The 27,396-nt window shown below is 55.3% G+C and overlaps 1 protein-coding gene across 6 annotated transcripts in view; it reads left to right on the forward strand.

The window, feature by feature from the left end:
* Positions 1 to 27,396, forward strand: part of PIK3C2B (phosphatidylinositol-4-phosphate 3-kinase catalytic subunit type 2 beta) — a 61,802-nt gene that overhangs the window by 15,180 nt on the left and 19,226 nt on the right. Inside the window, exons 2-16 of one of the 6 annotated variants that reach the window (XM_087856796.1) lie at positions 6,347 to 7,379; positions 8,972 to 9,211; positions 10,666 to 10,766; positions 11,379 to 11,533; positions 11,827 to 11,947; positions 14,772 to 14,883; positions 15,025 to 15,104; positions 15,456 to 15,519; positions 16,998 to 17,144; positions 17,751 to 17,784; positions 19,070 to 19,265; positions 20,282 to 20,404; positions 23,938 to 24,105; positions 24,644 to 24,755; positions 25,974 to 26,116. In XM_087856796.1, coding sequence (XP_087712922.1) covers positions 6,435 to 7,379; positions 8,972 to 9,211; positions 10,666 to 10,766; positions 11,379 to 11,533; positions 11,827 to 11,947; positions 14,772 to 14,883; positions 15,025 to 15,104; positions 15,456 to 15,519; positions 16,998 to 17,144; positions 17,751 to 17,784; positions 19,070 to 19,265; positions 20,282 to 20,404; positions 23,938 to 24,105; positions 24,644 to 24,755; positions 25,974 to 26,116 — 2,741 coding nt within the window. In that variant the 5' untranslated portion in view covers positions 6,347 to 6,434. The other 5 variants (XM_045787559.2, XM_045787558.2, XM_045787562.2 and 2 more) reach the window with 5 other exon arrangements.

The following is a 27,396-nucleotide window of genomic DNA, read 5'->3' on the forward strand; positions in this document are numbered from 1 at the left end:
GAGAGGCAGGAAACATGAGACTCTTGATTCCTAAAATACTTTATGTATCCCCACCCGTCCCAGAAACTGAAATTTGGGGCTTGAGTTCTTCGGGGAAGCCAGCTCGCTCTAGCTCCAGGTTGTTGGGAATGTTGCTCCTGACTTCTGTATTTTCCCCTGCGCCTGGCTGCCTCTCTGTACCTTCAGTCCACCTTCGGGGGTGGCTCTCCTGGTCTTGTGGGAGCTGCTGCTTGTCCCCCTCCTCACCTTGGATCCTGCAGCATCAGAGCGAGCAGAGCATGAGCCTGTTGGAGGGAGAGCTGCCAGTGTGGCCCCGGGCACGGGATCTGTCAGCAGGCTGGCCCTCCTTCTCTGCACGTCTGACAGGCAGTCTGGTGGAGTCCTGGCCAGGCGCCTGGGGACGGTGGTTAGCGAGGGGTAGCTCGGCTTTCCTCAGCTGAATTCCAGTTTTGGAAGAACTTCAGGAGCCAGGTCTGCTGGATCATGCATGGGCCTTTCTTCTCTTTCCTCCCAGGGCTAAGGCTGCTCCTTAGCTCTGGGATGTGACTTTGGAGTCCTCTGAGAAATTTGACTCAAGGAAGCCAATGGGTTAGAATCGGAGGCCCAGAGCTGGAAGGTACTTTGTCAGGTGGTCCTGTCCGTCCGCGCACCTGCCTTTTTGGATGCCAAACCCAGCCCAGTGAGGTGATACCCAGTCCCGTGTTTCTAGGACCCAAGGAAGGGCACCAGCTGCATCTTGATCACTGGTCTTCTGTCTAAAAACCCTTACCACCAGAAAGCGCTGTCATTACATCCCAGTTCAAGTGCGTTTCTCAATGGAAATGAGGTGACTTTGGAACTTAAGGAGCTTGATGGTGGTGGTGGGGGGGCTGACAGATCCATACCTATTTAATTTGGAATATGCTACTTTAAGACTATATTTGAGGTATGTAAAGGGTACTATTGGGAGCATAAAGAAGCAGCCCTTAGTCCAATCCAGGGATTCAGAGAAATCTTCCTGGAGAGCATGATGTCTGAGCAAAGTCTGAGGGGTGAGTTGAGTCCCACAGGCAGAAAGTGAAAGGGAGTTGGGAAGGGCATGCCCAGGGGAAGGAAGATGTCGAACACAATCAGGGAGGTATTGAGTACCTGGCAATGAATGGCTGCGGTTAAATGGAAGATGGGGCAGGTGATGAAGGATTTGTAAAGGAAGCAAATGGAGAGCCTTCGAAGGGGTGCAAGCGGGGAGTGGAATGATCAGGTTTTAGGAAGAGCCCTCGGGCTGTTCTGGGGAGAATGCCTTAAGGACGCGCAGATTAGGAGGAAGAACTGTTAGGAAACCATTAAAATAGCTCCAATGAGAGAAGATAAGGGCTCAATGAGGGCCACAGCCGTTGGGATGGTGGGAAGAAATAGATTCGGGAACACTAATGAGGCAAAGTCGCTCTCTGAGGAAGACTTTGGTGAAGGGCTGTGGGGGCCGGGCGAAGGATGGGTTTCTAGCCTGGGCGACTGGCTGGTGCCCTTTGCCAGAGTGGGGAGACCGGAGGGAGGAGAGGTTGTGGGAAGGGAAAAGACAAGGTGGTAGTTCAGTTTGGGACATTTGGGGCTTGAGATACGGGTGATATCCACTTGAGGGGCAAGATACCCCTTTGGATACGCTCTAACACACCAGTGGAACGAATGGGAGATGAGAGGCAAGGTTGCTCGAGCAGAGGGTGTTAACATGGCTGAGAACGGAGTCCTGAGCCAACACCGACATTGCAGGAGCAGACAAAGGAAGAGCAGGACAAAGAAGGAGGGGGAGAACATGAAAAAAAGTAGTGTCATGGAAGCCAAGCGGTAGAGGGTTTAGGGAAAAAGGGGAGGGTCTGGAAAGCGAAATGCAGCAGCCATGTCTGGGAGATAGAAATGCCTGTGGAGGGGCCCCTGGGTGGCTCAGTCGGTTAAGTGTCTGCCTTCAGCTCAGGTGATCTCAGGATGCTGGGATCGAGCCCCTCCTCTCCCTGCTTAGCGGGGAGTCTGCTTCTCCCTCTGCCGCCCCCCCCCCCTGCCTATTTGTGCTGTCTCTCTCTCCCTCTCAAATAAATAAAATCTTAAAAAAAAAAAAGACCTGTGGAATTGGATGGCCTGGGCATTGTTGCTGGGGTGGTGTTCGTAGAAGGACGGGGACAGAAGCCAGATTACAGTGAGTCGCAGGGTAAATGGGATTGGGAAAGTTCACCTGTCTTGTGCTCTCGTAGAGCTTAGCTGGGAAGGCACAACAGAGAAGGTATTGGCTAGGGGACAAAAGGCAAGAGAAAGTGCTTAGGGTGTAGGGTTTTTGCTTTTGTTTTTGTTTTTCATGCTTTCTTTTTAAGGCTAGAAGGAGCCTGAACATGTTTATGTGCTGAAGGGAGAGACCCCGGTAAGGAGATGCGGCGCAGGTCCCGCAGAGGGAAGGGAACTCGGGGGGCATCCTCCCGGAGGAGATCCAGTGAATGGGACAAGGGCGCAAGAAGGTTGTGCCTCCGCAGGGGGCAGGAACCCGCTTCCCCTGAGACGGAAAAGAAGAAAGACTGCACGCAAGTGTGGATAAATTCGTGCGTGAGAGAGGCAGGAAGTTAGATTATTTCCAATGGCTTCAGTTTTCCTCATCATAATGGTGCCTGGCGAAGGCAAATCTTTTTTTTTTTTTTTTTTTTTTAAGAGAGAGAAAGCACGTATGCAAGTGGGGAGTTGGGGAGGGGCAGAGGGAGAGGGAGAGAGAATCTCCAGCAGGCTTCACACCCAGCGCAGAGCCTGCCGTGGGGCTTAATGTCATGACCCTGAGATCATGATCTGAGCCCAAATCGGGAGTTGACAACGCAACCAGCTAAGCCACCTAGGTGTCTTTTTTTTTTTTTTTTTTTTTTTTAAATCAGATCTCTGTTTATTGCAGAGAATAAATGGATGGAATTTAGGGTTAAAAGCATGGATGGAAAAACAATGGAAAAGAAATGCCTTCTGTTTTCAGTTGAATAGGGGTCTATAAACTCTTCTTTCTTCCTTCCTTTCTTTCTTTCTTTCTTTCTTTCTTTCTTTCTTTCTTTTTCTTTCTTTTTAAGATTTTATTTATTTGACAGAGAGAGAGAGACAGCCAGGGAGGGAGGGAACACAAGCAGGGGGAGTGGGAGAGGAAGAAGCAGGCTCCCAGCGGAGCAAGAAGCCTGATGTGGGGCTCGATCCCGGGACCCTGGGATCATGACCTGAGCTGAAGGCAGACGCTTAACGGCTGAGCCGCCCAGGCGCCCCTATAAACTTATTTCTAAAATCATTTGATTCCTTGTTGTTACTGTGGTCATGAGTTGTGTATCACAGGTCTGGTCCTGCAGGTAAAAGGCTGATGCGGTGCCCAGTAAAACTGAAGGAGAAGCTGCTCCTGTGCGCTCCAGAGCCGTCTCAGAGGTGGAATTACCAAACCCAGGCAGAGCACCCAGGACGGAAAGATTTGGGACCCGACTGGACTCAGGGGTGGGCACAGCTCTGCTCCCTGTGTCTTGCGTTCAGCACGTTCAGGACACATACAATTGTTCCTTCGGCCACCCATGACTAGAAGAAGGAATTTCTGTTACCCAAAGCCAATCAGACCCAGAAGATTCTGTCAGAGGGCCCACATCTGAGTGGAGAAGAGGCAAAGATAAGAGGGACTCCGTCCCTGAGGTCACGGGCCCTGTGGCCCTGGGTTGGGACAGAAGACTCTTAGCAGAGGTCCGGCCTCTTTGGAGGTGGGTGACAGCCCAGCCCTGAGAGCCCAGAGAGGGTATGTGTCACATCCTCATGGGCCCTGAGCTCCAGGGGAGCAGCACTGAGCCTGGGGTCCCAGAATCAGTGTACTAATTAGCCTCAGACACCGACTAGAGCCCAGAGATGGTCAGGGGCTGAGCTGCCCATGGGGACAGAGACTCCCCCTGGGATTCCTGACCATCAGCCTCATCCCAGGACAGCAGGTGTTCAGGGCACATCCCAGCTGTCCTCGTGAGAGGACCCCAGTCACACTCAATGTCCCTGGTGTTTACTGCTGATGGGGATTCTGCCTCCTGGAGATTGTGACACCAAGGACAGTGAGGTGAGCTCAGGTTGACCTGACTTCTGGAGGGACAAAGAAGCCCAGAAATGGCAGAGTCCAAGAAACTACACAACAAGAAAGAAGAGACAGCCGTGTGTGTGTGGGGGGGGGGGACCAAAAATGAGGCCAAGTGTCGGCGTGCCTAAGACTTAATACTCTCTGGAATAAAAGACTTGGTCCAGTTTGGAGCATTTCTCTGGTGTCTGTGATCTAAAGTACTAGGACCTTTTCCTGGGACCAGTTTCCCAACTCCCAGCAGCTGTGTTCTGGGTATCTCCATCAACTCATCCAATTCCTTTGAATTTCAAATAGTGAGACTCCCTCTTACCCTCTGTGGGTGAAAAGTAACCTGTAAGAAGTTGTTGAAGGGTAGACAAACTCAACAGGCAGAGAACCACTTCGTATGCCCCGAGGCTGGAGTTGGGCTATTCAGTGTTTGGGGGAGCTGCTCGCTAAGACTGACTAAGCCAGCCGAGGCCCTCTAGGCCAGGGTTCTGCGCCTGTGCCTGACGGAGACACGAGGGTCCTGGGCAGGCACCTCAGGTCAAGAAATACCTTTGTCCTAACACATTAGGGACCTGATGGAACTTACCGCCCAAGTATCTACCTGAACTTTTTTCCTTTTGATGTTTCCAACTTTCTGAGCATAAGGAACAACGTGCTTCATGTTGATTACCTGCTGGGTAAAGCCGTACAATAGAATGAATAATTTTTTATAATTGTACGAAATCGTGAACTTCTTGGCTGCTGGCGCTAAGGGTCAGAAGTGGCCACTTCACATTCGTCTCCCCCAACCTCATCTGAACCACATACACTCAGAAGTCTGTGGTTCTCAGCTTCGGCTTTAGACCAGAATCTTCTGGGGTTTTAAAAAATACCACTGCTCTACCGCAGGCCATTTGAATTAGAATCTTTCTTAAGAGTACCCAGGCAACAGTACTTGGAAAAAGTGGCCCCAGTGTTTTTAACTTGTAACTGGGGTTGAGAAGCGCTGGGCCAGGCTCGCTGTGTCCTGACAACCATTCGTTCAACGCCGTCTTCGTGTCATGGCTTCTAAAGAAAAGGATACCAACACTGCAGTGCATGGAGGGGGCTGCTTGCAGTCAGGACCAGCTGGCCTAGGGGTCGTGCCTCCCTGCCTGGCTTCCTGAGGGCCAAGGGGAATCCATATGGCACACCTGTAGTCCTTCAGGTACCCGGGTCTCACCTGTTACCTGGCTTTGTTTAATTGCCCCTGTTGGTGTGTTTGGGGAGGATCTTAGTGCAGTCTGAGTGGTTACAAGGTCTGTTTCATTGGACTCTGTTTCACTTTATAGCTTTATTGAGGTATAATGGACGTACAATAAACTGTACCTGTTTAAGGCGTACAGTCCGGTAAGTTGTGACATATTTATGTAGCCATGAAGCCATTGTCACAATGTAATGAACATATTTCGCATCTCCAAAAGTGTCCTTTAAGCTTCTTTGTCATCCATCTCTCTTTGCCCCCCCTTCCCAGATAACCGCTGATCTGCTTTTCTGTCACTGTAGATAGTTTTCATTTTCCAGGATTTTATATAAATGGAATCCTGCATATTCATATTTTTTTGTCTGGCTTCTTTTAACTCCGATGTAGGTATTTTGAGATGCATCCATGTTAGCGCATGTGTCAGTAATTCATTCCTCTTTGTGGCTGACTTAGTGTCATTTTGTGGACGCAATCACATTTTTTAATCCAGTCCCCTGTTGATGGACAGACCTGGGTGGTTTCCAGTTTGGGGCTATGACAAAGGCTACCATATGCATATATGAGTCTTCGTGCAGACATGTGCTTTCATGTTTCTTGAATAAGTGACTAGGAGTGGGGTAGTTGAGTCATATGGTAGGTGGATGTTTACCTTTTCGAGAGGCCGCCTGTTTTCCAAAGTGGTGGCCCCATTTCACATTCCCCACCAGCAGGGTATGGGAACGGTCCTCTTTAAACGGATCGAAGAGCCCCTGTTTCCATATTCTCTCGGCTGATGCGAGGTGCCTCCTTCTTTCCTCGGAGTACACACGGGAGAGAGAGAGGAGGGTGGGAGCGAGGGACCAGACATCTATAGATGAACGGAAAGGTGGATGGATGTATTCAATAGATAAATAGAGTTGCCTTGGTATCTCTCTTTTTCTCCATCTTTTTGTTTCTTTGATCTGTTGTAGGCACTCAAGAAACAGGCAGTGGCCCAGATTATGTCACCCAAGTCACATTATTAATTCAAGTCTTTTTATGGCTGAATGATATTTTTAACCCCTCACCTGCAGGTGCCCAGACACCATGCCAGAATCCTGTACACCTGACGCTGGGAGGAAGTAGAAGACTTCCTTGTCTCCTCCGTCCCCCGTCTTCACCATGTCTTCGACTCAGGGCAGTGGGGAACACTGGAAGTCCCTGGAGTCGGTGGGCATCAGCCGCAAGGAGCTGGCCATGGCCGAAGCCCTGCAGATGGAGTACGACGCGCTCTCCCGGCTTCGGCACGACAAGGAGGAGAGCAGAGCCAAACAGAACACAGACTCCTCTCTCATCAGCTGGGATGAGCCTGTCCTAGACTTCTACAACAAGCCGGCAGGAAGGCAGAAGGACCTCAAGCTCTTACGTGGTCTTTCTGGCTCCGATCCTACCCTCAATTACAACTCCCTCTCCCCGCAGGAAGGGTTATCCAACCACTCTACCTCCCAGGGCTCCCAGCCTGGCCCGGATCCCTGGCCCAAAGGCTCTCTGGCTCGAGACTATCTCTACATCTTCGATGGTTCAGATGAGGGGCTCTCTTTGTCCCCTGGGGACCTAGGATCGGGGGACATAGATAGCTCTTCCAAGAAACTGTCCCCACCTCCTCTGCCTCCCCGCGTCTCTATCTGGGACACCCCTCCGCTGCCTCCCAGAAAGGGGTCACCCTCTTCCTCCAAGATCTCCCAGCCCAATGACGTCAACACGTTCTCTTTGGTGGAACACCCTCCAGGCAAACTGCTAGGGCGTCGCATCCTGGAAGAGGAAGAGGAGCTGGGCGGTGGGGGTCCGGGGCGCCTCCTGGGGCCTGTGGACTATGACGGTATCAACGACGCGATCACCCGTCTCAACCTGAAGTCGACCTACGATGCGGAGATGTTGCGAGACACCACCAGGGGCTGGAAGGAGGGCCGGGGGCCCCTGGACTTCGGTGGCAAGGACACTCCTGGGAAACCCGTGGCTCGGAGCAAAACCATGCCCCCTCAGGTGCCGCCCCGCACCTATGCGTCCCGCTACGCCCACGGGAAAAATACGACCCCGGGCAAGAACCGCCGGATTTCCGCCGCTCCGGTGAGGACCTCGTTGCGTTCCTTCTGCCCTCCTTTCCGTTCAGAAACAAAGAGTAGTCCTTCTTTCTTCTTTGTTGTTCCAAATTCAAATCTGCTACCCGCTCACCCCGTTGGTCCTCTCCTCCCCTCTGCTCCTGTCTTTGGCCCCTGGGCCCTGGCTGGGGAGAGGAAGAGGGGCACCAGTGGAGACATGGCTCCTTTTCAGGGCTGAGTTTTGGGCCCAAACAGCCCTTGCGGGTGCAGGTGTTTTGAAATTTTGGTTCTTAGCATGGGCTCACTTCACAAGGTAAGGATGGAACTGGGCTGAGTGGATTCTTTGTGACTCTGTGGCCAAATGGCCTGTGGCCTGGAGCAGGCTGCCTCTGCTTTCTGACCTGCTCTGCCCAAAGTGCTGTGTGATGATGAGGCCCCGTCGTGGCATTAACCAGTCTTTACTGCTCACTGGTCACCAGACCCCAGTCCACACCCCTCAACAACCCTGCCTGGTCTCTCTCGTTCCAAAGCTTGCTGGTTCTTGCTCTCTGTCTCCTTTTGTCTCCCACTGTCTCTCAGTCTATTTCTCTCCCCCCCCCCCCAATCTCTGCCTTTCTCTCTCTCTCTCTCTCTCTTTCTCTCTCCTCTCTGTCCCTCTGCTTCTATTTCTAGCTCCCCTGTGTCTTTCTGCCTGTCTCTCTCTCCTCCTCTCTCTCTCTCTCACTGCGGGGAACTATACAGAACTAGATTTACCATCTCGGCCGTCTGAAGTATGTAGTTTGGTGACATTTGGGGCATTCACATTTTATGCAGCCCCACCGTCCACCTGCTTTCACGGTGAAAATATTTAGGAAAGATAGCAGTGTGACAATACTAATTTTGCGTTTGTCCGTACACAGTATAAAATAGCCAAGTATCCACACAGAAGCACGGGGCAGGTTCCAGGACAGCTTTGATCTTTTTTCTCTGGTTTAAAAGAGTGTCAGCAGCATCTCCGTGGGTGGGACCTGAGGCCACTTGGAGTTTCCCCCTTGGGTCTGGAAGCCCTGACCCCAGAGGGAGTCCGGAGGTGCCCTCACGGCTGGCGGCTTCCGTAGGAACGGCATTGCACTTCATTCCATCCCTGTTTCCTGCTTATCCATTGTCTAAGGGACACGGGGGCTTTCCCGCCCTGTGTCCCAGCAATTGGGACCCTTCACAACTCTGGGAAAGCCACGTGGTCCTTCCTTCCTGTGCTTCTGCTAAGAGAGTCCCCCAGAGCAGAATCAGCTTCTGCGAGAAGTCACGACTCTGGAGCTCAGGGCTTTTTAAAGGCCCTGCTCCGAGAGGTGGGGCTGCTCCCGCTATTTATAGGGACGGGGAGATTCCTGTTCCCGGCTCCGAGTTCCTCACCCAGAGCGGGGCCTACTCAGAGTCAGGCCACCCGGGTAGGTGGTCACCTCTGTTGCTCCCTATCTCTTTTTCCTCCTTCCACCGCCTTACCCTTCCCCTAACCCCTGCGTGTCACCGGGGTTCTAAGCGGGAGCTTGGTCCAGAGTGTCCTTGAGGAAGCTAGGGCAGAGCAAAAAGCTCTTGCCAGTTCTTAGGGGGGAAATGAGGCCTTGGTCATCCCCACCTCAGCTCAGTGCAGGGGCTCATCCCACCGGGCGGGGGGACCTCTCGGGCCCTCGGCCCATCCCGCCACTCCGCCTCCACCGGGCTTTCAGACGGAGGGACCCTCCTTATCCCAGACCTGCGGAGCCAGTTCTGGAAATGGTTGGCTCCGAATGCCAGCCTGGTACCCCCGCTGCCAGCCTCGGCCCGGCAGACTCCCCCAGCCAACATCGGCCGATGCCACCAGGGCCTGCCAGCAGGGCAAACGTAAGTGGCTTTTGTTTTCTTACGGAGCCAGGGAGTGGTACTGAAGGGCATGAAAATGGCCTTCAGTACCACTCTGTTCTCTAGCCCCCTCCCCTACCCCTCCCCTCTCTGTCTCTTGGTCTCTCTGTCTCTGTCACTCTCTTACCCTCACTTCTGTGGGTTAATTGCTGACAGTGGTACTATTGTTGTGAGTGGGACACAGGCTGGAACTTGGCAGAGCAAGGGCCTCACATGCCAACTGCCCCGGCTGCCGCCCGCCCCTCTGCACCCCTCCACGCTCACCCCCGGAGCAAGGCTAATGAGAGGGGTCACTCAGAGGAAACAATTTGGATATTCAAATGAGGAGCTCAGTTGCTGCCATCTGCCCCCAGGGGCGGGGACATGAGAACAGCCAGCGGGAGGGCGAGAGGTGAAGCGTTGCTCTGTGCACAGGCCGGAGCTCCCCGGAAGCAGCTGCTGGCAGCGGCCGCCTTTGCCGGATGCAGCCTGGGGCTCCAGCCCCATCCGAGCTGCAGCTTCATTCCCAGGGGGCGGCCTGTCCCGCAGAGACCTGCCATGCCCCAGCTCCCCGTGCCACTTCCTCCTCCCTGGGGCACCGGCTGCAGGCCTTGGTTGAGGGCCGCCTTAGCACCCGTCGGGGTGACTGAGAGCAGCTCTGTGCTGGGAGACAGGTCGAGTCTCCTCTGACAGAATCCCCACCACCACACGCAGGTTCTCGGATAGGAAGTGGGGCCCAGGCAGGCCCCCTGACACTCCCGCTGAGCAGAACCGAGAGACGCTCAGGAGCCAGGAGGAGCTAAGCCTTCTCCAGGTTCTCTCCTGCCCAGAAAGCCGCTTTGGTACTTTCTTCCTCAAATAGCATTGACCGAGGAGGCACATGTGTCTGAGTCACGGCCTCCATCTGAGGACTCTCCGTCTCTGTCTGCTTTAGCTCCCTGGGGCTTGCTGTGGATGCTGAGGCCTTTGCCCCAAGGCCAGCTTCCCTGGGCACTGTTTGGGCAACCCACTGGCCCTGGCCTCCACAGCGGGGTGGGGAAAAACGGCTGCTTGCAGAGCTCTCTGCCACACTCCCGGGAGCACCCCCAGAAAGCCAGCCCGGGGACCCAGCAGTGCTGTGTGCTGCCTAACCTGGGTTGAGCTTATTAGATGCTGGCACCCCCCCCGCCACCCCCCCCCACGCCCCCGGGAGAGGAGGTTTGGCCACATTCTTGTCCATCCCATCCAGACTTCCAGCCTCAGCCAAGGCTTCGAGTTCTCTTTCCACTTGGCTCCCAGTCTCCTGGGACAGCAGTTAAAGAGATTGCTGGATTTCCCACATTTTCCTGTGCCCCGAATGTTCAGTGCTTCAAAAGCCTTTACACCCAGAGTGTCAGCGTTTAGATGTGGGAGCAGCCTGTGGGAAGGGGGGGCGCCATGAGGGAAAAGGCGCTGAGTCAGCTGCTCTTCTCTTAAAGGTGGACTTGCGACGCCGTGCTGTCGCCAATGGCCATGAATTGTTTGAGGTCTCAGAGGAAAGAGATGAGGAAGTTGCTGCATTTTGCCACATGCTGGATGTGTAAGAGTTTAAGGATGGGGTGTCGGGGAGGGCTCTGGGGGCTAGGGAGGAGGGCCAGCCCGCTCAGAACTTTCTCTAGGAAGGAAGGAGAGCCATATTGATTCCCTCTCAATTCACAGCTATGGGGTGCTTCCTACAACAGGTGTTTGTGGGCTTTTTGAAATCTTAGAAGTTTCACATTTTGGGCAAAGTTTATGAACCCTCGATCCAACAGACAAATTATCCCAGTGGCTTCGGGCTCAGTTGTCCTCAGGAGCAAACGCACCCTGGGTGGAGCTAAGAGTATATTACCTGGAGCTAAACGAGGAAGGAAATGGAGTTGGGAGAATTTTGCATTGAATTTAGCACAGAAAGCTTTGTCATTGTCAGCTGTCTCTGCCATTCAGCAGGGCTTGGGAAACATTTTGTAACTGTAGCAAATGTGTTAAGAACATGGTTTCCCAGAGCTGCTTCCCCACTGCCCCCCCATCCTGGGCTATAGACCTGGAGGGCCAGCCTGAGCAGGGACAGAAGGGCCCTTGGCCTCAGGGTGGGAGGGTCCCAGCAGGCGTCTTCTCGACTGCTCTCTTCTGAAGGCACAGCGAGGGTCCTTCTCCCTCTCTTCCTGCACAGCCTTCGATCTGGCTCTGACATCCAGGACTACTCCCTGACTGGCTATGTCTGGAGTGCTGTCACCGCGAGCCCAGAGCACCTCGGGGATGAGGTCAACCTGAAGGTGACCGTGTTGTGTGACAGCATACAGGAGCCACTCACTTTTACCTGCAACTGTAAGTGGGGAGGGCGGATGAGCATCCCTTGAGGTGGGGCAGGGATGGCTGTGGTTTGGACGATAGGGTCCTTTGACCTCAAGTCCCACCCCACCTGGGGCCCTGAGGAGGGGCAGTGGGGATGCTTCTCTAGGGGACGGGCTCTGGGGCCAGTTTTAGGGGCCCACAGTTATTTTCCCCAATCCCAAATTGTGGGAATGCTTAGCCAGGAATGGGGCGATCAGTGTGGGGATGCTGAGCGCCCCCCCCACTCTGGCTCTCCCCATCATCCCTCCCCACCCCACCCGTTACAGGTTCTTCCACCGTAGACTTGCTTATCCACCAGACTCTGTGCTACACCCACGATGAACTGAGGGATGTGGACGTGGGGAACTTTGTGCTGAAGCCCTGCGGGCTGGAGGAGTTCCTGCAGAAGTGAGTGAACTGTGGACAAGGCGGGTAGGAAGCGGCACCTGCCTTCTGGGTGGTAGGCTTGTCAGGGGGCTTCCTCGGGGTGGTGCTGGGCTGGCGGCCTGGGGCTGGCAGCCCCTCCCTGATTCCACGACTGCTTTCTGGGCACACTCACAGCCACGTCGCACTTTCCCCAGGCACTGTCTTCCAGCAGGGCTGGCCGGCTTCTGAGCCAAGTCTGCTGTGGAAAGAGCTTGGAGCTGGGACCAGGCAAAGACTAAGTCATATCTGCTTGCAGACGTCTGCGTGTGGAGAGATGCGGGTGTGGGGCTGAGGGGGAGAGGGGACTGTCAGGAACTACTTCTCCTAGATTGTGTGTCTTTATGGCCAGGGGCAGATGGAGGACTGGGCAGAAGTGCCCTTGTGGAACTTAGGGGAAAGATTACAAATGCTCCCTCTTCCCCGTTTCCCTGCCAAGAAACCTTTCCCCCTCCGGCATGTGCAGCTATTTTTCCACCAGAGGCTTGCCTCCAGTTCCTCTCCATCCAGTGCCCTGGGCAGCAGGCAGCCTCCTGGAAAGTCTGATGTGGACCAGCTACAGCTATGCCCTTTCCACTGCCCTGGGGCTCTGAGTGCTGGGGCGGGAGGGGGAGGAGGGTACACGCCTCAGGGGATAGGGCTGTGGGGCAGGATCCAGAATCAGCTGGAAGGCAGCAGATAAGGAAAAAAGAGATGTGCTTTCCTCCCCAGGCTTCTGGCTGCCTACTGCCCACTTTCCCTGGCCACTCAGGGAAAGTAGGCCTTGGCAGTGGGGAAAGGAGGGGCCTGGATCTCAGTTCTTCGGAGTGCTGGATGAGTGCCACCACTTGCTCGAGATGCAAGGATGCTTGACCAATGGCTAGAGCAGTTCTTGACTCGTTTCTTTCACCCTGGGGAAAGGAAGGGCAGGGCCCTGCGTGGCATAGCCCCAGGAACCCTGTTCAAAGGTGTTCAATGTGTACTCACCTTCCCTAGAGGAATAAGAAGGGGTCCTAGACTCAAGGTCTCCTGGCAGAGAGCACCCCAGGCACTGTTGTAAGGGAAGAAGGGGCATAATGGGTCACACCAGTATAGCTGGTTTGGGTTGTGGCTTGCCACTTACTAGGTGTAAAACCCCGATCCTCAGTTTCTTCCCTAAAGTGTAGCAAGGATTAAATGTGAGAATGACCCAAGGAGCAGGGAAGGACCAGCCCAGAGGGAAGAGAACATGGGGATCCATTAGCTGGATATTCTCATAGTCCTTGAGCCCCCAGAGCCAAAGATGGTAGACCAGCTGTCAGGTTCTGACTTCCTGCCAAGACCCAGCTAGAGTGTTCAGCGTGAGGTGCAGCTGGAGACGTGGTCCCGAGGTCATGCCCCTCCCACTCTAAGTTGAATGCACACAGAGGAAGGCCTTCCACAGAGAACGTCGGTCCAGTCCCCAGGGGACCCCAGTGTCCAAGACTCTTGGTCCCGAAGCCCCCCTCTTCCACCAAGGCTCTTCTCTTCCCTCCCACCCCACAGAAAATCCTAGACCTTTGAGCACCAGACAGCTGCCTTGGGTGGAGGTGGACAGACCCTCTGGGGGTTCTAGAAAGCTGCTAGCTCCCAAGGAAGCCCTGTGGTTTCCCACCCTGGCTGAGCAGGGGCTGATGCTGAGGGGGCGTGGTGGGTCCAGGATGCAGGCTGCTCTCAGATAAGAACCTTGAGACTGTCCCAGGGGAGGGCTGGGTTTCCTGCTGCCTCCCCCACCCCCACCACACTCTTCCTTCCTCCTGGGACACTCCCACCAGACCCCCCTGCCCAGCCTCTCCACCCGCAAGGTTTAGTTCTGGCTCAGCCTTGGCAGGTTGGGGCCTAGATCTGAGGCTTGGCCCCTCAGGCTGTGGAGAACCCCTTAAGTCCTGGCTGTTCCCAGACCGGTCTCAGGCCGGCACCTCTTCGGCTTCTGCACAGACTCCTCCCCTTTGCTCCCCTCCTCTCCCCTCCATTTCTGGCCTAGATTCCCAGCTCTGCTGAGGAAGGAAGTCCCTTTCCGGCTTCTGTTACCCAGCTGCTGGGACCCGGCCCAGGCCTGCAGTGCTGGTCTGCGAGACAGACTCCCTCTGCCCCTTCTCCTGGGTTTCCTCTCTGACTCTGGTGTGATTTGGGAGGGAGGAAAAGGCTGGGTCACGGAGGGACTCCCAAGGCCGCCGCGAGACTCGGGTCAACAGGGTCTCATGTGTTGTCGCTCAGCAGTGAATGGCCTGCAGGTGGGTGTTGGTCAGGAAGTCTGCAGAGATGTGTGTTGTTACTCACAGTCGGACAGGACCCACGGAGAGGGGAGAAGCAGACTTTTTTGGGCTTGGGAGTTACAGACCTAGAATCTTGGTGGGTTGGTTTGGTGGGCCTCAGCACCCCGGTCACTGCTGGTAGGGAGTAGGAGACTGAGGACCACAGTGTGGGGAGAGTGTCGCTCAGCTCCACGCCCCAGCCGGAGCACAGGTGACTTCCAAAGTGTCCTGTATATCAAAGCCGAGAGAATGGGGTTTAATCACTGCCCCCCCTCCAGAAGGCCACCCATGGAGTGATCCATGATGATGACACAGGTAATAAATGACGAGGGAAGTCAGCATTTGTGCAGACCAAGGTTGTGTGGTTCAGGTGACTTTTCTTTAGACAGACCTCCGTGTCTTTCCCTGAGCTCTGCAATGACATTTTCCAGGAGCCCAGGTGGTACCCCCGTCACTGCCCGCTTCCTCCTGTTTTTCTCTCCCCGAGGTCAAGGTCTACATCTCCCTTCCCACCGAGTCCCCAGGGTGCTAATGGTCTTGTCCCCCTGTTCCACCAGCAAGCATGCCCTGGGCAGCCATGAGTACATTCAGTATTGCCGCAAGTTCGACATCGACATTCGGCTACAGCTGATGGAGCAGAAAGCCGTACGCAGTGACCTGGCCCGGACGGTTCGTGCGGAGGCGGGTGGGGGTAGTGGATGGCTGCACGGGGGTGGGCGGGTGGAGTGGGCAGAAGGTGATAGGAGTAGGGTAGGAGCACTGGGTTGAGATGGATACCACTCCTCTCTGAATAGTACCCTTCTTCTACAGGTGAATGACGACCAGAGCCCCTCCACCTTGAACTACCTCGTCCATCTGCAAGAGAGGCCAGTCAAACAGACCATCAGCAGGTGAGCGTGGGTGCCATCTTGGATGTGGGCCAAACAGGAACTGTGAGGGGACCCCAGTGGATAACTTGCTTGCCTTTCTGCCAGAGCCAGGGGTTCTTACAGGTGTCTGGGATGAGACCCAAGAGTATTCTAGCAGAAGATCCCCACTCTAGGGTGTGTTACATGCCTTCCCTCTAGCACTTGGCCATCATTCTCCAGGTGAGGGGTGGTGAACCTGTAGAAAGAGTGGGAACCCCTTTAAACTAGAGCCTGAATCCTGAGCTGTGGGGAGGGAGGAAGAGAATGGGTCTCCCAGTACCCTGGGTCTGTCCTGACCTCTCCTATGACTTTTCCCTGCCCCCAACTCCCCAGGCAGGCCCTGGATCTTCTGTTCGACACATACCACAATGAAGTGGATGCTTTCCTGCTGGCCGACGTGAGTGTACATCATGGGGCTGGCCCAGCTGCCCAGAGCTCTTCCTCTACGTTCCCAAAGTCGTCCCGGGACCAGCCGGCCCTAAAGGGATCTGGAGTAGACACTGAAAATCTAGCAGCAGGGCACTTCTTTCCATTCCCCTAGGCCTTGGGCAAACCAAGACCGCTGGCTTGGGCAGCTGGCAAGTATGCACAGAGGGGCTCCGCTCCTCTGTGGAAGTCGGTCCAGAGCTATGCCCTGATCCCGGTCTCTGGAGCGGGCGACTCCAATGCTAAGGGACTAGAGTTGTCTGCCCGGCTGCTGTACTTAAATGTGCTCCAGAATTCACGTCCTATGAGCAAAGCCAGGAACCTCTGATTTGAGACATTCTGATGTGCTGGAGTCACAGGTGGAAAACCGTCAGGAGGTGAAGAATCCCAGAGGTAGGGACAGGCCAGGACTCTCCTCACTTGGATTCATGTGGAGTTTTAAGCCTCAAAACCATGAGCGTAAACGTTTGCCCCAAATGTCATGAACCCCCCCCCCCAAAAAAAGAGGACAGTGATCTTCAAAACCCTATCTCATGGTTCCAGTTCATAGTGGTCATGGACTCTTCCCTTTGCGGGAGTTGAGCATTATGTCTAGCTCAGTCCTCTACCCACCACCGGAATCCCTTCTCTAGCAGCCTCTGCTCCACGCCCACATTTACTGTGGTGAGGGGGAAGATGTCTGAGCCCCTTTTGTGGACTAGTCTGGCCCTACGTTAGTGGCTGCTGTGGGTAGAGAAGCGTAAGGATTGTCTTAGCCTTCAGGGAACCCATCTTCCTGCTGGAAAGATGGGATAGTCACCTAAGGTTCTCAGCGGACAGAACAGGGTGAACTTATCACAGGCTCTTGGAGAGTGATTGGAAGACTGGCCAGGGGGCGCTCTGAGAAGGAGGCTGGATGTTGGCTGATCCGTGATTTGAACTTCAGAGGTAATCAAGACAGGACAGGTGAGGGAATTCCAAGTGAGAAAACAGCAGGAGCCCAAGTGCCGAGGAGAGCGTAGGGGTGTGGCCTGTCTGTGGTACTGAGATGCCATCTTCCTGGAAGGTCTAGGTGACAGTACGAGAAATAAGGCGGCCTGGGCAAAGGGGCCCGACTATGGCCTCTGGCTTCCTTGCTAGTCCCTGTGGGTTGGTTTTATTAAAACTGCATGTCTCTGGGGGATATGTGTGTGTGTTACGTGTTTGTACAGTAGCTGCCAGAAGGAGTCTGGGAATCAGGGGAGGTTCAGGGAGGACCTGAACAGACCTGGGAGCCTGGGCATGGCTCATGTAATTCAACGGGAGCGATTTCAAACATCGCTAATGCCGCATGTATGAAAACCAAGCATGGGAGTCCAGTGTTACTCCTGAGGGTCATGAACCTCTACTCCTCCCAGCCCATTCCTTCAACAGTGTGGGTGCTGGAGGCTGAGAGTGCTCATGCCAGCCTCGCTGTGCTGCCTCCCACAGGGGGACTTCCCACTGAAGGCCGACAGGGTGGTCCAGTCCGTGAAAGCCATCTGCAACGCCCTAGCCGCCGTGGAGACCCCTGAGATCACCAGCGCCCTCAACCAGCTACCCCCCTGCCCCTCCCGCATGCAGCCGAAAATTCAGAAGGTAACGGGTCTCAGAGCGTTAGTGTGGGGGAGGAGGAGAACAGTAACTGGGTGACTAGGTGTCCACTTACTCAAAGGTCCTCTCTCCACCTCCACCTTGCAAGTTTGGAGTTTAACCACAAGAGTTCTTGTGTCCCCTCTTCCTGAGGATGAGGGTAGGCGAGGGTCTGCCCCGGCACTGATCGCCAGGAGCCTGGGCTGGCAAAGGCTTTATTCATAATCACCGAGGCATTGCCTGGCACTTTGCATACCCATCAGGGTGCAAAACCAAACCCTCCCCTGAGCCAGGGGCTCCGTGACTCCGCAGTGGGGGCCTTGTGCTGCACACACATGGCCAGCATGATAGCCACTGCGACCGGGGCTGCAGTGGGCTGTGGGAGGGAGTGTCTCATTTGGGTGGACACGACTTTAACCTTGGTCTGGCTCCCAATGTCCATCACATGGCTCTGGTACAAACCCTGACGCCGTCTTCCCTGGGGAGTCTCTGCTTCTCACATTTCAGGCTAGTCTGGTCCAGATGAACACAGCTGTGAAAAGCCCTTCTTCCAGCTGTGCCAGAAAAGGCCACAGCCCTGAAGCTCCCCTCCCTCTCCTTTTCCCCCAATAGGATCCCACTGTCTTGGCTGTGAGGGAAAACCGAGGTAAGGAAACTACTCTCCGTCTCTTTATTCAGCAGGGGCAGCTGAAAATAGGTCTCTGACCAGATTGCTTTTTCTCCCTGGCCCCTTGATTTATGGGTCCAGGTCTGCCTCTGGGTGTGTGTGTGTGTGTGTGTGTGTGTGTGTGTGTGTGTGTGTTTTCCAGCTGGAGAGCACATTTCTTTCCACAAAATGTTTTCTCATTATTTTTACTAGTTATTCCTGTGGTGTCCCTGGGAGATGGTGATGAGGTGGTGTACGTGGGAAGCTGGGGGTGGTGAGGCAAAATTAGCCCTGGGCTCTTACTAGGGTAGGAGTGTCATTATTCTCCAGGAGGCTCCTGATGCCTGTGTTTCCAACTCAGAATAGGCCTGGGGAGAAGGTGATAAAGAATTTTTCCCTGCTGAGTCTTTCAAGCAGAACCTTTCTCTGGAAGCCTGTATCTCTGGGATTCTTGGTTGGTGATTTGTAGTCGTATGGGTTTCATGAATTAATACCTGCCCACAAAGCATGATTTTATTTTACTTTAAAGATTTATTTATTAGAGCACAAGCTGGGGGAGCGGCAGGCAGAGGGAGAAGCAGACTCCCTGCTGAGCTGGGAGCCTGCCATGCACGGGGCTCGATCCCAAGACCCTGGGATCATGACCAGAGCTGAAGGCTGACAACCGATTGAGCCACCCAGGCGCCCTGAACAAAGCGTTATTTTAGGGACCAACATAGAAATTGTTTGCTTTTCTTTTGCCAAGCAATGACTTTTAAAGTTACTGACAATTATCAATCCCACTATTTCCCGAAAGAAAGGACATTTTACACAAACTAAGTAGCCCTATATAAAAATAAGGAGAATGTTTAATTAATTAATTAATTTTTTTAAAAGATTTTATTTATTTATTCGACAGAGATAGAGACAGCCAGCGAGAGAGGGAACACAAGCAGGGGGAGTGGGAGAGGAAGAAGCAGGCTCCCAGCGGAGGAGCCTGATGTGGGGCTCGATCCCATAATGCCGGGATCACGCCCTGAGCCGAAGGCAGACGCTTAACCGCTGTGCCACCCAGGCGCCCCAAGGAGAATGTTTAAAATTGAGTATCATTTTGAGAGAAGCTTGTGAGCCTGCTTTTATTTTCCTCACTTCGCCACAGCTGGGTGAACCTTGTCATGGTTGTTGGAAACTGACTGGCATTTGGGGACTCCTGGCCTGGGGTACACCATCCTCGCCAGTGCCATGGCAACAGGATGGGGCGCATTGAGGCCTTGCGACCTTTCCTTCTGACCCCTTCTTTTCACAGAGAAGGTTGTGGAAGCACTGACAGCCGCCATCTTGGACCTGGTGGAACTCTACGGCAGCACCTTCGATGCGGACTTCCAGACGGCCGTGCATGGGAGCCGCAAGCACGATCTGGTCCAGGAGGCCTGCCAGTTCTCTGGGCCCCTGGCCTTTACTGTCTATGCCACCCACCGCATCCCCATCACCTGGGCTACCAGGTGAGCCCAGGGCTGAATGTCCTCTAGGGAGTGAGCGGAGTGGCTTCTCCCTGTCTGCGGGCGACCCCACTGTCCTGAGTTGGCGGTCTGTGGCCTTGCAGCACACCTAAGGAGCCAAGTGCCTGAGGGGGATTGTGGGCAGGGACATCCCAAGGAGAGGCAGGAGGTCCCCTGGGAGATGGAGAGGACGCTGCCAGGCCCTCTCAGCGCCGGTTGCATCGGCATCCCAGCCCCCCACCCACCCCAGGCCAGCTGATAGAGACACTGCGACAGATGGCGGCTTCCCAGATCCCGTGCATGCCCCAAGGCCAATGACTGCACTCCCCTGCAGTTGTACAATGGGAGGGGGAGGGGAGGTGGGAGATGACCCTTTGTCGGGAGTTCCCTAGGCCTGCAGGGGTGGGTGGAGGGGGACCTTCCTTTGGTAATCCTTAGCTCCTCTGCCTGGTCCCTGGCATCCAGGGCCTGGGGGAAAAGGCATTTGGCTCCACCTCCCTCCTTTGCGGACCCCCCTCTCCCTTCCCCCCTGCCTCTTTGTTCCTCACTTAATGTATTCCTCTGGGCGATTGGCAGAGAACAAAGGAGGCAGCCTGGGAAACCAGGGCCTTCTCTGACCTCTTCTGTCAGGCACCTGTCACGAGCCACAGGGACCCCCATGTGTTGGCATTCACGTCGGCATATGTCGATTTCATCCCCCCCCACCCTTGTGGCTTGTGCATGCGCACACGGACACCCACCGACTCTAAGGAGGCGGCTGGCTGCACAGGCTGGTCCCCAATAACGAAGGGGGGGGAACCGTGGGCCCAGCGTGGAGCCTGAAGGTGGGCGGAGGGATCCAGATCCAGTTGCTTCTCCTGAAGCTTTCACAAATCCGATTTGGCTGTCCTGTCCCCGTGACCCCATGCTCTAGCCCCAGGGACCAGGGAGGAGTCTTCGCAGGAGAAATGGAGCTTGGCCTAGGCTGGGTGACTGTGATGCGGTTTGGGGAGCTGAGCGTCCTTCTCTTTCTGTTGCAGCTATGAAGATTTCTACCTCTCCTGCTCCCTCAGCCATGGCGGGAAGGAACTATGCAGCCCCCTCTACACCCGAAAGGCTCACTTTTCCAAGTACCTCTTCCACCTCATCATCTGGGACCAGCAGTAAGCCCTCCCCCTGGGCCCCGGGGCCGCCCTTGCAGACCCCGCAGAGGGGCCCACACCTGCAGTGAACCAGGCTCTCCCACGAACCCTACCCACACAAGCCCTCAGCCTCTTGAGTCTCCGCTTCCCTAACCCTTCCATGGGGACCAGTACCATTTCTAATCCACAAAAGCTCTCTCTGTAAACCATAAAGGATCATTTAAAACTTAATGGTTAGCTTTCATAATAATTCTTGTCTTGATCTGTCTCCCTTAAGAGGTTTAACTAGTCTGAGGGATTCTCATCTTTTCCCTTCTTCCCAAAGTTTCCGTGGAATAGGGAGAGGGGCCTGTGCTTTCTTCCTTCTTGATGGGAAAGGGCAGGTTGTCCAGAGGAAGGAAGAATGGGCTGGGAGCCACAGGAATAAGCCTCTGTTTCTAGGTGTGTCTCTGGTCCTACGTCCTCTTTGGCTTCTCTGTGCCTCACACTGTAAAGTGGGGCCATTTGTTTAATTCAGAGGCCATTGTGGCATTGAAATGAGATAAAGTATAAATGTAAGTATGAAACCGCAAGCACAAGATGGTATTAATCAGCATTTATTTTTTTTTAAAGATTTTATTTATTTATTCGACAGAGATAGAGACAGCCAGCGAGAGAGGGAACACAAGCAGGGGGAGTGGGAGAGGAAGAAGCAGGCTCATAGCAGAGGAGCCTGATGTGGGGCTCGATCCCAGAACGCCAGGATCACGCCCTGAGCCAAAGGCAGATGCTTAACCGCTGTGCCACCCAGGCGCCCCCTAATCAGCATTTATTGACCAGGGTTTGCTGTCGGGAAGATAGGCATCCGCCGAGCAGAGCAGGAGGGAAATGGAGGCAAGCACGTGCAGAGGGGAGGCGCTGCAGGTGGTGCGCCCACCCTGTACCCGTGTTGTGTGCCGCCCTGCCCTCCCTCCAGACTGCCAGAGAGCCCCTGGTTTGCTGCCCCCAGCTTCACTTCCCCAGACTGAGTCCTTATTTGCAGAGCAGAACTGGAACTTCAGTATCTAGAGTGCAGATTAGAGGCCGAACAGGGTCCTGGGGGAGGCCAAGGTTGCCAAAATTGGCCGAGGCAGAGTCTATGCAAACACGGGGAGAGGTGGGTTATTCAACAGATGGATAGCTGGGGAGGCAGACCCTTTCTCCTGTCTTCACTCTTGTGTAAGTTGTAGAGCAATAAAACTGTAAATAAAGCTTTCATCAAACAGCCGCCAAGGCTGGAGAGATTTCTTCGGAGGCAGTAGATGGCTGCGCAAACGGCTTTGGAGTTCCATCATCGCCTTCCGCTCCTCTGGCCTCGATGACTGCTGCTGCCAAGGGGGTCGTGCTATCCAGTGCTCCAGCCTGGTCAGACCCTATTCCCGTAGAGTAGCAGCGGCCTAGAGGCAGCCTGGCCTGCCCTACCTCAGCCTGCCTGCTCTGTGGGTCTCCTTCTCCTCCCTGTCTTAGATTCAGCCTCGAATCCCACAGGGCTGGTCCCTGGCTAGAGCCCTGTGGAGATTTCCTCTCTGTGCTCCCCATTCCACGTGCCCCACAGAGACTCTTGGCACCTTCATGGTCAGGATCAAGGCATCTGAGAGAAGACGCTGCGTGGTGTAGGGCTCAAAGCATAGGCTGAACCTTGGGAAGTAACAGGGCCTAACTTATAGGGCTATTGGAGAACTTTCGGGACACTGCAAGTAGAATGCGTGTCACAGTAGCCAGCATGTGAGAAATGCTTCCTTCTTCATCCTCGTTGTCATCTTTTTAGCTGGGGGAGCCTTCTCAGTTCCGGTTTCCCTGTTCCAAGTGACTGACATGGTGACTGGCACACGGAGATATTTGTGCATGCAAATCCTATTTGCATAGCCCCGTTCCAGTGCAGAACCCTCAGTGTCATGTAGCAAAAAGTACGCAATGTGTACACACATCACACAAGTGAAGCGATGTTCCACTCTCCACTGAGGAGGAACCCAGCACAGAGGTGTGCAAAGTTCCGACCTTGCAAGTAGCAAAAACCAGGACTGGAACCGGCACATCCCAGGAGTCCTTCCTGGAGGAGGTGGCCCTTGTGATGTGATGTTGAGGAATGTCTGCAGAGGGGTTTCTCAGGCGGGAAGGAGGTTCAGACTGCAGTCAATGTACTGGTTATCCTGACCAACCCCGGATGATGGTCCGTGGGAGAGGTTTTGGAATGCTAGATGGACTCAGGACTGAGGAGAAGGGGATTCTGGCTGGTTCTAGGGGTTGTGGCTTCCTAGTCTCTTTGCCTCCAGATGCACAGTGGGAAGCCTCTTCTGGGCTGACAGGAGAGGGGTCAGCACCAGCCCCCTCTCCACTTTGCTGTGGGGTCAGCTGACTGTCCTGCCGCCGTAGTACCGGGATCAGCTAACTCTCAAAATAGGCCCAGCAGCCGTGCTCTGCCATCCCCTAGCCAAGCCCCAGCCTGGCATGTCTGCTGGCTGCTGGAGGGGCCCTAATTATAGCCGTGGGCCCCCAGGGTACAGGCAGCTGGGACGGCAGGGCTCTGCCAGTCTCTGGCGGGTGGGAGGAAGTGCCTCACTTAGGTGGAGATTTTCCTGCAGGAGTGAGGGGCAGCAGTGGAGGGAGGCTGCTTGATCAGGCCACTGGGAACCTTGGGGGTGGCCGCCCTCCCTCTGTGCCCTCTGGCGTAGAAACTGCCCTGGGCTGGCCAGGCGGGCGTGACAGTGTGGACTTTGGCCCAGGGACAGCTTCCCCAGAAGGTAATGTGGGTCCTCCCTCACTTTCCACAGTTCCTCTTTCCCTCACCCCACCCCTTATCCTGACCTTGGAGGGAGTGGCTGGGCGTGATCAGGGCAGAGGAGCCCCGGGAGAACACATCTGGACTTGGGTAGTGGCAAGGCTTACGTGTCCCCGTGCTTATCATCGCTGGCCAGTTTGCTTGCTCTCCCCACCAGGGACTTCGGGAAGCCCCTTCTCTTTATCCCTTTGGCTTTGAAAGTGTTTTGGGGGGAGAACAAACCATGTTGTGTCCTGGGGGTTGGGAGAATAAGGGGACAGGACAGACAGGTGGGAGAACTCTTGGGGGAGGGTGGCCTGAGGGCAGAGAACACCGTGCTGCTGCTTCCTCCTTGCTTCTTCAGCCTGGGACGCGGGGGAGGGGTGAGGGTTGTCAAGAGGAGCCGCTCCTGGGTGACCCTCTGCAGAAATCCTGACACAAGGGGCATGTGGCTTCACTGTGGGACCTGTAGTCACCTGAACTGGGAGATGGCTCTGGCGACCCAAGGGCTGTCTGGTCACTGTAGGTGGCCTCCAAATCGGGGCGTTGGGCGTACTGTACAGAGAGGCTGCAAAGACAGCACAGTGTGCTTCTGGGAGCATCGGTGGAGGTTGCACCTACGGTCTGGGACCTGTCCTGGTTCCAGGCTTCCCCAGGGAGCACATCTGATATCCCGAGAGGCAGGTCGAGTTCGCAGCCTGCCCTCGACTTCCTGGGCCACCTGTCCCTTGACGCCACAGGGGCGGCACCTCCTGATATGGTCTCCTGTCCTCCCCAGGATCTGCTTCCCCGTGCAGGTGAACCGGCTGCCTCGGGAGACCCTGCTGTGCGCCACGCTCTACGCTCTGCCCATCCCCCTGCCTGGGAGCTCGTCAGAGGCCAATAAGCAGCGGCGTTTGCCGGAAGCCCTGGGCTGGGTCACTACCCCACTCTTCAACTTCAGGCAGTACGCGTTCCCACGCCCGCCCGCGGCTTCTTGGCCTCGGGAAGGAAGGAGGGGGATAGAGAGAGGGGCTGCTGCACTAGCCAGTGTCCCTTGGGAGGTTTGGCCATGTGGGGCTCACCCACAGAGTCCAGAGGGCCCTAGTTGGGGGCAGGGGGGACCAAGGCACAGGAGGAGAGACCAGGACAGTTGATGTAACCAAGAGTTTCTGGGCAGGACGGGGGGGGGGGGGCGCTGTGGGGGGGAGTGTGGAAACACAGTGCTCGGGTAACGTGTCATCTGGCCCTGTCATTGGAAGGGCCTTCGAGGTCATCTAGTCCACCTCTCTGCCTCATGGGGCATCCCCACCGCTGGGTCATCCAGAGGTTTCCTGAAGGGGGTGTGCTTTTATAGGGCCTGGAAGAAGGAGGAGCCTGTGGTCTAAGAGAATGACTGAGTTGGGTGGTGACTTCAAAGGCTGATTTTTGGGTGGGGGAGCAGGAGGAAAACCATCTCCTTAGCCACTGTGTTGGCTCATTCCCCTCCCCTCCATTCTCCTTAGAGTCCTGACCTGTGGTCGGAAGCTTCTGGGCTTATGGCCAGCAACACAGGAAAACCCCAGTGCCCGTTGGAGCGCACCTAACTTCCACCAGCCAGATAGCGTCATCCTGCAGGTGAGACCCCAGCCCCAGGACCCTCCCTCCTACCCGCTGCTCAGGACTGCTTAAGAGTCAGTGCCTGCCTAGAGGTTTGGGCTAGGACAGTAAGAAAAAGCGCTGGCACGTTGGGCACAGGGCGCTGATGTGATCGAAGCAACGAGGGTGAATTTGGTTGGACCCGGAGTGGGAGCTGAGTTCTGTGGAATCTGTGTGCCGTCTCCTGGAGGTTAACTCTTGATCTCAAGGAGGCCGAAGGCAGGGACTGAGCACCTGCAGCCCCATCTGGGGCTCAGCAGTCTGGAGTCCTTTGTATCGAGCCCTTCTCTTACTGAGTCTGATAAAATCTGAGCTGTCTCCCCTGAGGGGAGACCCTCGGTGCAGCCGGTCACTCAGTGCTCTCTCGGGGTGGACCCACTCTCTGGGGAGAGAGGAGGAGGAGCTGGTCAAGCCCAAGGTCTAGTTACTGGTTTCTGGCTCCCCTTTCTTATGATCATGAGACGCTTTGGTATGGAATCTGGGATATCAAAGTGGACATAGCTTGACGTAGAATGATATAGAACGAAGGCTCCAGAGGCAGGCGTTTTTGTCTGTCTCAATTAACCAGACTTAACGCCCAGGACCTAGAACATTGCTTGGCAACTTATCGGGGTTTGGTAAATATTTGTTGATTGAGGGAACGTAGGACCCACTCGGCTCTGATAGGCGGTTTAGGAGGATGAACATCGGGGTGGCATAGAGCAAGGGGACCCGGGTCGCATGGTGAGAGTCAGTGGGGCCCTCACCTGGCATGTGGTCCCACTTCCCATCAGGCAGCAGTGCCTTCCAGGGCCACCCTGAAGGCTCCCTGGCCTCAGCTTGGAGGCTCTCAGTGGCTCAGCCCGTGACACTTCTGTTCCAAGTTCTGGCCTGGGGCTGCCCTCCGCTCCCCACCTGGCTGCATCTCAGCTCAACTCTTTCTCACTTGCCCGTTCTTCTCTCGCTTTTTCTCTGTGTTTCCTTCTCATTTTTTCTGAAAGTGACAGCTGGAAGGGGCTTTCCCCAAAGTCCCAAGTTCCCACTGAGTCCAACAGGGTTATTTTACAAGCAACCTGCAGGGAAGGGAAGGAGGGAGGGAGAAAGGCAGGACCGCCAGCCTGAGACAGAGGTGCTGGAGAGCCGGGAAGGTGGCAGCTCACTCTCTCACTCCCTCACCTGCCTGTCCTCTCGCCCTGCTTCTCTGATGCCATCCCCCAGATCGACTTCCCCACCTCGGCCTTCGACATCAAGTTCACCAGCCCCCCTGGAGACAAGTTCAGCCCCCGCTATGTGTTTGGCAGCCTCCGGGAGGAAGACCAACGTGTGCTTAAGAACATCATGCAGAAGGAGTCCTTGTACTGGTGAGGCCCGGGGCCTTCCCCAAGTATGGCTCAGGCAGGCCCCATTCTGTCTGACCTCTCACCTGCCAGCTCCAGGTTCCTGCCCTCCTGCTTTGGGAGTAGAGGTGGGAAGGGACAGGCATTGCCACCCAGGCAGGACGCAGTGGAGAGAGGGCTCTGCTGGGAGCAGCCTCCAGGCTTCTTTTCCTGAGCTGACGCTAGGCAAAGGGGAGAGGCTGGGGTCAGGAGATGGGATCTAGGAATGCCCATCCTTACAGTGGGGCCTGGGGCCAGACTTAGCTTGCCCCACACACCAGATGCGCTGTCTACTACTTGCTGTCCATGGGGGCAGCTGACTCTCTCCTCACCACCCTGCCCCCACCTCCTGCCCCTTCCACACCCACAGCCTTTGCATTTCCCTGGCCCTGTCACTTTCCAAAAAGGATCAGGTGTCGGGGCAGGCTGGGAGCTCTCAAGGGTAAGCGAGTCCAAGCTGATGTCATCCTTGGGGCTGCTTCTCTTACCAGGATTGGAGGGGGCGGGGTGAGGAGCTGAGAGCTGAAGGAGCTGCTGCGTGGGGACTCCTGCCCTGCCTGCTCTCCCTGTATACCTCTCTGGCTCCTGCATTGCATGGCCCTATGCCACGTGCACGTGTGTGTGTGTGTGTGTGTGTGTGTGTGTGTGTGTGTGTGTGTTCTGGGGGCAAGGGAGATGGGGCTCATCTATCCCTCCTATCCCATCCAGGGAGTCAGAGTAGCTGGGTGACTACAGATCCCCCCGCCCCCAACTCCTCTGCTGACCCCTTGCTTCATTAGCCCCTCAGCTCCCTTCTCCCATTAGACACCTGATCTCAGGCAAGGCTTAATTAGCGGTGGCTTCTGTAAAACCTCCAGCTGGCCCCAGGAAGCCCCAGAGGCTTCTCAGCCATCCAGACCCTGACATGTGGGGACCACTGCCCTCTAGTGGCCCATCGTGGGAGTGGCGCTCTAAGGGCATCCGCAGGAGGGGCGGCAGATTGGTGCCCGGACTGTGAGTTCTGCCTCAGTCAGATGTCCTGAGACGTCAGGATCAAAGATGAGATTTGGGCCCTGGTGGCCAAACTTTGCCTCACACATTGCGATCGCCTGGGGATCTTTTAAAAATACCGATGCCTGGTTTCCCCAGATGTTCTGACTCCGTGGGTGGCGGTGTGGCCCAGGCCTGGGGACTTTATAAACCTCTCCAGGTGATTGTAATGTGCAGCAAAGTTCGGGAACCGCTGAACCGGAGAATGAGTAGCATTCTTTTGGAGAGTAGGTACC

The sequence above is a fragment of the Ursus americanus genome, chromosome 2, assembly GCF_024610735.1.
Source record: "Ursus americanus isolate L20-20 chromosome 2, mUrsAme1.1.p, whole genome shotgun sequence".
NCBI classification, from domain to species: domain Eukaryota; kingdom Metazoa; phylum Chordata; class Mammalia; order Carnivora; family Ursidae; genus Ursus; species Ursus americanus.